This window comes from Fistularia commersonii, chromosome 8, assembly GCF_037954325.1.
Source record: "Fistularia commersonii isolate RoL2024-O1a breed Wild chromosome 8, RoL_Fcom_v1.0, whole genome shotgun sequence".
NCBI lineage: Eukaryota > Metazoa > Chordata > Actinopteri > Syngnathiformes > Fistulariidae > Fistularia > Fistularia commersonii.
The window spans coordinates 8,543,225-8,556,061 of NC_141291.1; the positions used below are offsets into that span (position 1 = coordinate 8,543,225).

The 12,837-nt window shown below is 41.2% G+C and overlaps 1 protein-coding gene across 6 annotated transcripts in view; it reads right to left on the reverse strand.

Annotated features, from left to right (window-relative positions):
- Positions 1-12,837, reverse strand: part of slc4a2b (solute carrier family 4 member 2b) — a 35,777-nt gene that overhangs the window by 14,824 nt on the left and 8,116 nt on the right. For 5 of the 6 annotated variants that reach the window (XM_086150942.1, XM_086150941.1, XM_086150946.1 and 2 more), the window contains 2 exons: positions 8,936-9,108; positions 19-187 (listed from right to left, as the gene is read on the reverse strand). In XM_086150942.1, coding sequence (XP_086007068.1) covers positions 19-187; positions 8,936-8,995 — 229 coding nt within the window. In that variant the 5' untranslated portion in view covers positions 8,996-9,108. Of the gene's footprint in view, positions 1-18; positions 188-3,383; positions 3,485-8,935; positions 9,109-12,837 lie in introns of those variants that run through there. The other variant, XM_086150944.1, reaches the window with a different exon arrangement.

Sequence of the window (12,837 nt, forward strand, 5' to 3'; positions counted from 1 at the left end):
CTACGGCGGCGTACTCACATTCGATGTCTTCCTCATGGTAGTTGTGGTGCTGCTCATCGGGTACGGCAGCAGCAGGGCTGAGGATCTGCTGGAAGCGCTGGACACCCAGAGCTTTGTTCAGGTCACCATCATCCTCCTCTTCTGGGCCCGTTTTCCCATGTAATGCTGAGGCAGCAGGAGCCTCTGGCTGCAAAACAAGCAGCAAATAAACCATGGGAACAAAAAATACATACCGAAGATCTAAATCAGGTGTTATGGAGTTTATGTTATATATCTTGGTTTAGATTTTTTTTTTTTTTTTTTACTTTTTTTTTTTTTTTTGAATCAAGGACCTTGATTAAAATGCAATGAAGCCCTTTGCAATCAGTAAGAGACCACTTTGGCTTTAGGATTTAAGTAGGGCACCAGCTTTGTAAAGCAAAATATGCAGTGTTTGTCCAGGGATATTAGCAGCAGCATTGGTAGAGACATAGGTGGGTGTGAGAGGAAGAATACTAGAATGGAATAGCAAATCAAAGAGAAACTGCAAAAATGCAAGGAAATGTTTTATATCAGGGTTTGTTTTAGTTATGCGATTGTTTATTGTTGGCCCATTATATTGAATCCTTCTTAAATAAATTACATTTAAAAAGGAATTTTCACATACCAAAATATTTGGATAGTATTTCCCGCTCTAGGAAGAAAACAAACAAACAAAAAAAAAAACTATTCGGAAATAGATATAAATAATTCAAACATCTCGCCTGAATCACAAATATTTTTAGGAAGCTTTTCAGATAAGTTATCAACATTGATTTTATCGCAGCATTTATTGGGTGCAAAAGTGAAGGAAGTGATGTCATTGACTGACTCTTCAGTCACACAACAGCCACAGGCACTTTAACTTATCTTGATAGGAGTAGTTTTCCATTTTAAGTTGGTAAAGAGTTAAGTGTGATATCTGAAAAGCATTGCGTGGCATCGATAATGTATTTGTAAAATATTGGCGAGATCAAACAATTATCCTGGGTTTGAGGAATCCGAGGCCTACGTGACCAATTTACTTTCAATACATTTGGTTCTTAAAAATGCGATCATGAATTTTGTCACTGCTTTGGTATTCAAGGAGGCTGCATCCACACAGGAAATGAGTTTTCTTCACAAAAACCGGGTCTGTCTGTCATGGACTTAAACTAACACTAGAGGGGGTTCTGAATCTCTGAATGCGCTGCTGGTCAGACACTGCCTGACAGGCCCTCTCATGCGATCGGTCTTCCGAATGCACCTTCGCCATGTGCTTCGCCGGGTTAGTCATTTCCCATGCTTGAGGTGTGACAGCAGTCATGTGAACGATAGCGGATCTGTTTTCTTGCAGCAGGACGCTGTACCCTGCTGCACCTCGCGCGGCTGGTGGGATGTTATGACAAGGCTTGCCTGGAGTAATGTGAATGGTGATTTGGGTTGAGAGGTGTGTGCTGGGGTAGCTCTCAGGGACAATGGGTCATCTGATGCTTCGGCAGGTGGTTCTCAGGACAACCAACATGCTACTCACATACAGTATTAGGTGTTGTTCCATGCTGCAGAGAGCAGCTGGAAGCATGTGAAGATACATTGACCGTTCTTCCGCCTGCTTTGTTTCAGGTTAGTGCTTTTTCATACTCATTTCCTTATTCAATTGCCGTTTGAAATTCGGAGTGCATTTGAAATTGACATTTTATGGTTTGAAGAAAAAGTCCCATTTCATTTCTTGGAGAGTTCTGTGAAATATTCTCCACTTAAAGAGCTCTTTCAAAGCACTTTACACTGGATTACATTCACCCAGTCAAACAGCGATGGTGCACCGCTGCCATATTGGGCACAGAGGGGTCCAGAGTCTTTGCCCCAGGACACTCCAGCATGCAGACAGGAAGAGCCGGGGACTGAAATCCAACCTCCAGATCGGAGGGACACCCGCTCTAGCAGCTGAGCCACAGCCACCCCATGAACACAGAAATACATTCACACCGGGGTGAATAAATTGTAGTTTGAGACTTCATAAAGGACTCGACTGACCAATCGAGCTATATTTTGAAATTGAAAATGCTCATTGTCGCTGACAATAAGATGACAGAGTATTCTGATCAAAATTCCAGCCGAGGATCCTGGTCTTTGCTGAAAGTAATATTTGATTCCCCTCAGGCAGAATGACTTAGATGACAATATTTTTGTAAATTCCTGGGGGGAAAAAAAAAAAGAGTGAGGAGTGAAAACTGCGACGCTGAAAGAGAGTTACACAGGAAATTGAGATCATATGACCTTTCCTTCCACTGCAGATGTGACGTCTGCCACTCCGGCCTTTCGACATTCGAATTCAATGTCATCCTTCAGAGCCTCTCAAAAACGGTGCTCTTTGCGGGGCCGCGCTCTGACCCGACCACTAAGATGTCAGGCTGCTTGTTGCCAAATCCTGGCAATAATCTGGCAGATAAACCAACTGATATGGTTGAAAATTAAACCTACTTGGGGGAAGTAGAGGATTAAATAGCGTGGGTTACACTCGGAGGCTTAATCCGAGTTGAAAAGGAAAAATAATTTAATCAATCGGTGCAAGAAAAAGGGGGTTGGAAAGGGAAGTTCATCCTGGGTCTATGATACCGGATGAATTTTCAGAAATGGAGCCATGTCGGAAGGCAGCGGGGGAAAAACAATTTTCCAAATTCTGATTCTCACGACCCCGCCAGCCGCACTGTGCTTGAGATGTCACACACAAGTGACAACGGAGAACCCTGCACTGATTTGTACAACCACAGATTCTTGTGAATTAAGTGAGAGGCATGCCAGCCTGTTAGGTACACATTCAATATTTACCCAAGGTTCAATTCTTTATATAGAGTTTTTTTCCCCCGCTGACAGATCAAATGGCTCAAAGCCTTTTTTTTTCGATGCCACACTTTTACATCCGTGACCTGTTAAACACCAAATACACTCAGCACTTAAAACATTAAGGAGGACGCTTTTGCAGCGAAGCACACCTTCGCTATTCAAAGAGCAATTTAGCTATTTAAAAGAAAACAAATGCAGTTAGTTATTAACTCACATTCGCATCGCAAGAGTGATCGGCGTGATATACAGAACTGTCACTGGCGTATCATACCTCGGAGTGCAGCTACACAATCCAGGAGTTTATTTTTACAAAGCCCTCGTTCATATCATGGTTTCACAGTGAATCCCAAGAGGTAGGAGAGATGTGCGAGGGATTCTCAAAGAGGCGAGAGAATTTTCCACGACCAAGATCATGTGCAAAAACAAGACGGGGGGAGAAACTTGTAAAAACAAAGAGAAAAACAAAGAGGAAAAAAAAAAAAAAGAAAGACAGTTTGACAGACACCGATGTGCTGTCTCCGGTGAGGATCTTAGTGACTTACCTTGCTCATGGCAATTTGGGTTTAATGGAAATCGGCTTTTTTGATGGCAACAAGTATCAGTGCTCTAAAGCATGTCGACACTGGCGCGCTACACCTCGACACCTCAAATAAGAAGTGCAAGACGGAGATACCCCTCTCGCTGTGCTTATCATGGCCTCGTGATTTCCTAATCTGAGTCCTATCAGCCAACTGGCCACCTTCACTGTTCTGCCCATTGTGCCGCGGCAAAATAAACAGGACTCTCATTCTCGCTTTGAGGACAAATGCCGACTGAGAGGACAAACCTTGTTTGAACAGCCAGGAACAAAACCTGACGTTGACATTCATCTCCTTATTTTAACTTGGCACATAAAGCTGCAATATTGACCGAGGCGCTTTTTCTTCATCAATTCACCTTGAAGGGAAATCCGAATGGATCACAGCTTGCCACGCTACGATTTCCCAAACACGCGTTTAGAAAAGGATAACCGTGACAAACTTCGTGTCCAGAAATTAAAGGGTATGAAATGTGATGAAATCGTTGCCAAATCCGGGGAAAACTACACTCACTAATGACTTATTTCTACATGAAAAAGGACTGTCATGACTTATCTGCAGTTGATTATTTGACTAGTAAACACTAAAGTCCCAAAAGCTAAACCAAGTCATGGATCATGATTTGTGTATTGAAGCTCTCCATTAAATGATAGACCCCAATAAGATTTTTGACCGCACGAAAAGAACATTTGTAATAGCTTCAGTTTTTACGAGTGATGCATGAAATGCTTATACTTCAATTTATCACCGGGTGGTAAAGTTAACCGCGGTTTTGCAAAAGTACTTTGGACAATGCAGGAGACTGCGCTGTGAAATGAAGTCACACCTAACAGTAGGTAAGGAGGCTGCAGGGGATTATCTACGTGGTGAGATAGGCTCAAATCCCACACCGTCAGCATTCAGAGAGGGGATGGGAGACAGTCTGCAGATGTTGTTGTGATCAGGTCACATGGTGCAGCTAATGAGTCCTTGATATTTAGAAAGGAGATTCAAATGCAACACATTCCCAGTTTACGGAACAAAAGATCTTTGTTGTGCACAGATGCACAGCTTAAAGAGGTTTTTTTTTTTTCCCTTTCGGTTGTTTCCATTTCCTGCCTGAAAACCTTAGCTTAAACTTGTATTGGATATTGATCCCTTCACTTGGCTTATGTGCACACAATGTTTCATTAGCTACACATCCTTGAGCTTTGTCTTTGCGCAGAAGACTTGTATGCATCAGGGTGGAGTACATCCCAAAGTATTGACAACCTTAAACAGGGCAACATTTAATTCTCTTGACTCATGATATCAGTATTTTGATCGCAGCAGGAGGTCAGAGCAGAATGTCCGTGTGACGGGCTGAACCACGGCTCAAACTAGATATCAGGAAGATATTCTAAAAAGACGCAGAAACGGGATTAATGGTACTTCAGTGCAACAAAAACAGAGGTGTTAAATGTCACGATCAGACAGAAAAGAAACCACTGTTTGAAATGCTCGAGATGAGTGGACTTTAAACTGTGGTGAAGAGGCTCCCATAGCGGAATGCCTTGTCTTCAGTCTTTTGGAAATATGCTTGGTTTATTAATAGGACTAACAACAAAAGCGCCCCCCTTAAGCAGTAACACAATACAGTAAATTCTCACCCACTTTCTTTGGAGACCTAATCCTGTTGGCTTCTGCGGCCAATGTCTTCAAAATACGGCCAAATATCCAAATTGCAGAATTCCTCATACCAATAAAATCCACTCAAGACAGATTTGGTGCAAACACAAAAATGTGTTCATAATGCCTGGGCTTGTATTAGACATGACCTCCTGGAGTAAAGACTATTCATGCCTCACAAGTGCTTTTTTGTCTTTTTACTGTCCAAAAGCACTTTCTTACAGCCCTGTAAGAAAATTTCAGACAGCCGTTACACCATGACCGCAGGGATACTCAGTGCTTTGCATGAAGTGAATCAAGTAACTGGAGCCAAATATACAGTTACACTTCTTCCAAGTGGAGTATTTGGGGAAAGCCGCAGCCCTCTAGTCAATGGAAGCGATACACCTCCTAAATTTGGAGCACTGACCTTGAGGAACATTTCTTAGGAGGGCTCGGTGCCAGTCTCCCGAATCCAGACTTTGTGATCAACGAAGCTATCTGATTGCAGCTCCATGTTTACTATCCTCATCTCACTCTCACGTCACGTTGATAAATGATGTCAAACATGATGAAGTAATCCAGAACATGTCTAGTACATGCTTCGAAGTAATGGACACACATCAAATCTTCTGAAGCAAAAAAAATTACAAAATGCTGATTCCATGGCAACCCGATGACCTGGCTTCTGACCTGTTTGACAGATGGAAGAAGGAAATGCTGCCACAAGGAAACAAACACCATATTATCGTCAAACACAACGTCGGTTATAGTGCGCGATCTGCTGAAACGTCACTGGATTAGCCCCATAGCAGCTTCCTTTATATACTACGGTTTCCTTTTTTCTGTTATTTTCTCTAGAAAATTCAAAAAATGTGTGCCAATAGTTCGAATGCTGACAGTTTTCCAATGACAAACATTAACAGGGAGACTAACTAGTAACATATTTAAGGTGAAGCTGGAAATAAGTACCCTCAATGTCTCTTGCATGTGGAACATCATTGATCGGGTGACAAAGTAATAGCATGTCTCTTAAGCACAACTACCTGACTGAATATTAACCCAGGGCAAATTCAGAGTTGAGGTTCAATTTGCTTAAAGATCGAAAGTCAGTCTCCATTGAGCGGTTGTGTGATTTGGGGCGGTGTGCAATGCCTTACTGGGAAAGTTTCGCAAAAGTAACGACCGGTCCGTACAAGAGCTGCACCTCACATGTTCAAGCCTTAGGGAAACACTGAAATGCTAAACTTACCTTGAGTGCATACAGATAGTCCATCCAATTGCAAACCGGTATTGATACAGCTTATTCAGTAGATTAATAACTGGACTCACTTCTTTTTGAAGTCGTAACAAAGCGAATGTTTATAAAAAAGGGCAACCACCTATTTACCCTCTGAAATAGACCTTGTCACATGACCTGAAAGAAAGCGGTCAGGGAAGAAGTTGGTTTCAAAGTCTTGGGACTAGGAAATCCAACCATTATCTCAACCTTAACACAGACACGTTGCTAAGAAGATAATAATTAACCTGGTTGTAGCCTAGAAAACGACCTATTACTGCTCGGATATTGTCATAGAGCTGTGTTTATCTTTGGTGAGAAATTTTTTTATGACATGGCAAACCTGACGTTAGCTTCATGATATTGTTACTATCACTGAATTTCAGGTCAACTTGCAGGGGGACCTCTTATAAGGAGGTTTGAAGATAGATACTCATCACTAAAGAAAATACACAGCCTTTGGAGAATTTAGCTGTAAGGTGGATGAATCCTTGACTGTTTACACAATGACATCATCCAATGGATTTTGGCCCTTTGGCAGACTGTATTGGGAGAAACCAGGAGTGGTCCTGGGTGAGACACTCACTGACCAAACCTGTCAATCATAAGTCTGCTCTGCCCGAATCCATACCCTTAAATGGTAAAACGTATAAATGTTCTCTACTTATATGACACATTCACACCTTACACTAGATAATGTTCACCCATTTGCGCGCACACACACACACACACACACACACACACACACACACACACACACGCACGGCAGCGCTGCCACAGTTCTATCAAAGCCATGGGGAGCAACTTGGGGTTCAGTGCCAAAGGAGGTGGAATTGAACCACCAACCTTCTGATTGGAGGGACGCACACTCTCATATCTATTTCAATACCATAATTTTGGACCATAATTCACTCAATCTAAACACCATGCATTGAAGAGAAGTTGGACCTATAACACTGAAACATGTATTTTGAAGAGTTCAACAAGAACTTTACGGATGGATGGACGAATCCATTGTAGGTTTTTTTTAAATTGAATAATAGAAATCTCTGCGAATCCAATGTGCCCCCCTAACTGTTTTTATCTTAAATAAACAGAAATAAGGAGTTTTAGTATTGATGCCTGTTTCTGACGTTCACTATGTGTCATCTACTCATCCTGGTGGTCAGACTGAGGAGTGTCTCTCATTGAGAAAATTAGATTTCCATTTGTTTGAGTGAATGTTTTCAGTACAACAGGACCATTGTTTGGATACTTTGCACTGAACACCTCCAATTTTCACTGTCTTTTTAAACACCTTTGCTCTCTGTAGAAGAAGGAAATGTAAGGCATTGTGGGACTTTGATAGTGGAGATGGTTGCAGCAATGCTCATGGGCCATAATAGAATTGTGCTGTACATTGAATTCAAAACAAAAATCAATTTTGGCCTCAGCACGATTCCATGGTTCGATAAGTATGTGTTTTATACACATGATGACCTTTGACCGTATATGATGTCAAGGCGTGGACAGAAAGTCCTCTGATTCTGCACAGTAACAACCCCCTTCCGGATTCCTCACAGGTAACATAGCATAGTCAAATAACTCCACAACGCTGAAAAGGAAAAGTGCTAAAAGAACACGGACACCTAATGCAATGCTAAGGAAAGCACACTTTTTCTAAAGTGATGAGCAGCTGAGTAAGAACAAAGTAACTCTGATGCAAATAAATGAAAATCATGAAAAGTGCTAATCGTGAGAAAAATCTCTCCCACAAGCTTTAAAACCTCTCAGTTTCATCGTACCTCCCCACACGGCCCACAACAAAGGCTATACCGCCGCACATGTGAAATCCATCGTGCCCAATGAGGTTAAAAAAAAAAAGACATACAGTTTTAAAAAGGTAGGCAAATTATTAAAAGAAGATGCCGTGCTTACAGATTAATCTCTGGAATGCAGAAAAAAACAATAATTTCCAGAGTTCCAGAGAGCATGGAAAACTGATGATAGCAGTATGAGACTATTCATGGGTGGATTTTCCTTTGAGCTTGTGATATTTTCTGCTTTTTAAACGTCTTAATCAACCTTGTGGAGGACCTTTTGTGGAGAGAAATGCTTCTCACTTGGCAGAAAGACCACTCGGCCCTCAGGCTCTGTCAGTCTTGTTTACAGGAATCTGACCGGCAGCTATTTAATCATGATTTTCATTATGTGCCAGACAAGCATTATTTTCACAACATTAGCAATCCCTACTGACTTAGAGAAAAAAAAAAAAAAATCAAATAAAAGAGGAAGGAAATTGTTTCAGTTGAGGAAAGGGTTATTTTCTCTGCAGGGGTGCCTGACAGATCTTAATGTTTTTTTTTTTTCCACCAAAGGAGCTGATGCAGCACTAATTTTCTTGCAGGGAGTACATGTTTGGGGTTGCATAAAGATAAGGAGGGTACAACATCATGCAGTAGGCCAGTATGGACTTAGTTTGACCGTGGTATCCTCCTCTTGTAGCATTCAACTAGTTTGTCTATCAGGTCACCAGTGTGCCGCATGAGGGTTCGTCATGTGATTTGTGATGTTGGGACTTGACCTGACAAGGCAGGCTGAGGTATTTATGTATACGGTCATGTCAACTTACACTGTGAATAACTGATGCCACAGCATCTGTAATCTGGTTGGGAGCGCTGGGAGTGCTCATGGCTCCGCAGTGGAGTTGCTGCTGGAGAGGCTCTTGAAAGCTGCTTTGGAATTGGTGTGGCTTTAGCCCTTCTCTTTCTCACTGGGACTCAGACAGCTTTTGGGCAGCATAACCTGGAGAAAAATTCAGAGAGGGGAATTAGTCAAGTTCAGGCTGGGGCTTTGAAACACAAGGCAATGAAAATAACGGTGCTTTCTTGAGAAGAGAGGAGAAATATGGTTTTAATATGTATTGCAAATAGGACATGGCTTTAATTCAGTGCATTCATTTCAGAAATGAAACCCCAGATTTGCTGTTGTGGTGACTCTCGCTTTCAAAACGTCTTTGCATTGGGATTATTTAAACAGTATTGGAGCTGAACCTTCCTTTTTACATTGTTCTTCAGTCTGAGGAGGTTACATGACAGAGCCGACCTCGGCCCAAAAAATTGCTTGCGTTTCTCTCTGAACTAGACGGGTGATTGAAAGCAGCCAAAACAAGCAATACCTTAATATAAAAATAATGAAGGCCTGTCAAGCACCATGAAAAATAACAACCCAGTCTTTGGATCATAGCCATAAGCCATTGAGTGCAAAGAATATCCAACCAAATATCAAATGCCAAGACATGTATCAAACATATCTTAAGTTGACAAACTGTTTCCGGAATGAAGCTCAACTAAGAGTACTGTGATACAAAGAATTCGGTTCACAGGTACACTGCTACCGTATTAACAGACGATACTTGTTGGCTGTTTTTTTTCAGATGCAGCCAGACAGGCAAGGGATTGGTATCACAGATATTGAGTAACTTAGCGGATGATTCTGCAAATTAACATGGACATGCATAGCCTTCTGCCCCACCGCGACCCTGACTGCAGGATAAGCGGCACAGAAAATGAATGACTGTTTCATTTGTTGAAAGGTCACAAAATGCAAAAGAACAATAAAGAGAAAATAAAATAAAAGGACTCAGGAATGTTATACTCGTGGTGGCAATTGGGTCAAAGGTCAGGGGATCATTCCATACATTAGGGTTCCTCTGCCATAAAGGAGCGCAACAAAAGAGTCCATCAAGCAGCTGTGGGGTATTTCAGTCTAGATCTTAGTGGTGGGCGGACCAAATAACAGATCCAGCAGCCTTGCACAGGATAAAATACCTTCCACTTTGGGTAATACGAATGTAAACAGTGCATACAATTTCTATAATAGCATATATATATATATATATTTTGTGAATATTTCATTTCCATGTTGCCCTTGTTCACCTGTTATTCTTATTATTACCGCTTTTACATACATACAATATGCATAATGATCCTGGATTTGGATCTGCACACAAATTGACATGCTGACCGTCCTCAAACTGGCTGTTCCGACACTTGACAAAAAATGGTAATTCATTGAATTGAATACGTAATGTTCTCCCTAAGGACAGAACATTATGTTCAAGATAATATGGCAACCTATGACGTAGTAAATACAAGCACACTTATTATAAACACTGACATGCTTCTCTTTTTCTCTCTGCAATCCACGGTTTCAAGCCCTGAGGCACATCTTCACTGCTACTCAAGGTCATTAACCATTAGAGTTAGATAAGTGCCAGATAACATAGTGCTACCGTGCAAAGGACTCTGATAAGCTGTGGCACGCGTCTCTGCTGATTTCTACCTCTCATGTTATGTGACCCATGGACAATGGTCCAGATGCAGTGATTGCAAGGGGACAGTTGGATACAGAGGCTCTGTTTAAATAAGAGGACAAATGTCATAGGAACAAAGTTCAAGCCCATTGTTGGCTGAAAGTAAAATGTAATCAATCTAAATTACTGAATTGGGGGTTAAACTGTTAGCTGATATATTGCAATCAACACACTGTAGTTGTGTTGTTTTACTGCAAGTGTCTGACAAACAGCGTAATTGCAGGCAGAGTGGTTCTGATTCGGACCAGGAGAAGCAGAGGCCATCTTTTGGTTTACTTTTCTGTGTCACAGAATCATGTTCTGCCACAGGAAACCTGGCTTTCTGACAACAGTTATCAAAGTGACGATAAGAGGCCCTGTCGCCGAAGCACAATCATATCAATAACCTTGTTGACAATGAGAAAGTACGTTTAATTTCAAGTGTAGAGTATTGTAAGAGCTCCAATGCAATGCACAGTTAACTGGACAGCATGAACCTGCATTTAAATGAAGACTGAACAAAGACATTAGCCAACAAATAGAAAGGAAATGGGGACACACAGCAACAAAGGGGTTTGGGGCAGATCGTGCTTTTGACCTGGCAGAATGCTAATCTGTTATATTCAGACTTTCAAAGTTCCTAAACCTTGCAATCCCTGGAATACGGATAATATGGGTCTGAATCTAATACACGTCGTTTGCCTTTGCACAATTAAAGTTCACTTTCTCAGTAAACCTAAACTCGACCAGTGTGGAGGCAGCAGGGCCAGCTACACAGGGATACAGTTACAGAACCCAGGGATCCTGAGAGAAAACCATGGGAACCAGTCCATCTACTCCAAGGAATGGCTGTAACACCTCCACCAGCACCAGCAAGAATCGGGACAGAGAAATTACAAAAAAATGGGCGGTTCTGTCAGGGAGTTCCTCTTTCAAGCATGATTTAAGTTGACCTAAGCTTTTTCATTTGCGGTCTACAAGGAGTTTATTAAAAGGAACTGGTTGACCGTTATGTAAGAAATGCTCAAAAAGTCGACGAATAAATGCTGACGAAATGCTAAACAGGCAAAAATTATTTCTCTCACTTGTTTTGACTGAAAGATGTTCCCGTGCTGCGATGGAGTGGATTCTCACTCCTGAGATCACTTCCATGCTACGCATTGTCGCAGTCTCAGATTTGTGCTCAGAAGGGCTTTGGAAGACTACCCTTTTGGGAGGAAGTAAGTTTAAAAACAGGAAAAAGAGAGCCACAACAGAAATTCTCCTAAATTCTTGTGGGATGTGAACTATCATAATGATACAGGTATAGAGAAAGAGAACAGAAGAAGCTAAAACTGAAGTCTGGGTCGATTGAAAACGATGAATGGTCATCCCATGACATCACTGATTAATTGCCTATGTTACAGAGGATGAGGTGGTTACTGTCATTGTCATTGCCGTACGAATATTGAGACTGATATTTCACTCAAGAAACGCTGCTCCTGCAACAGGGCCACTTCATCTAAAATTACAATTATATCTCGGGAATTAGTTTTGGATCTTCACGTGTCTCATTTCTTAAAAAGACATTTCAGAAAGCTCTTAAAAAGAGACATTATGAAATTAAACAAAAGCTCCTTTGCCATCTCACTTTAAAAGCCTGGTGGCAGTTCAATATGATGATGCAGGCTCATTCTGGATTGTTGTGCAAATCACGTGACAGATAGATAGAAAAAAAGACAAAACATTGTCCTTAACTGTGTGAGATTTATTTGATATGGACTTCATAAAAAAAAAAAAAGAAAAGAAAAGAAAAAAGCTAACATACTGAGGTCATCACCATCTCCCTGGACAAAAAAATAAATCCATGATAACTCAGCAATGAAAACCCTTGGAAGGTATATTCAAAGAGAGGGTTTTGGAGTTTCCCCATCAACTAATACCTCGTAACCCAATTGAGTTTACAAACCTCTAAGTGTCTGAAAAATGTGAGTGTAATAAAATGTTGAAATTTGTAGCATTGTGACAAGAATGTCACCCCATACTAGTTTGACATGTTCTCATAATTCTGGCTATCTAAAGTAAGCGGTTTGTGGGATTTAATGCTCTTAGAGGGGAGACATAATTCTTAATGTTTCTAATATTTTGTAAATAATTGGCTCTTAATGTCCTGTATACATTCTAAATATTTGCTTTCCATA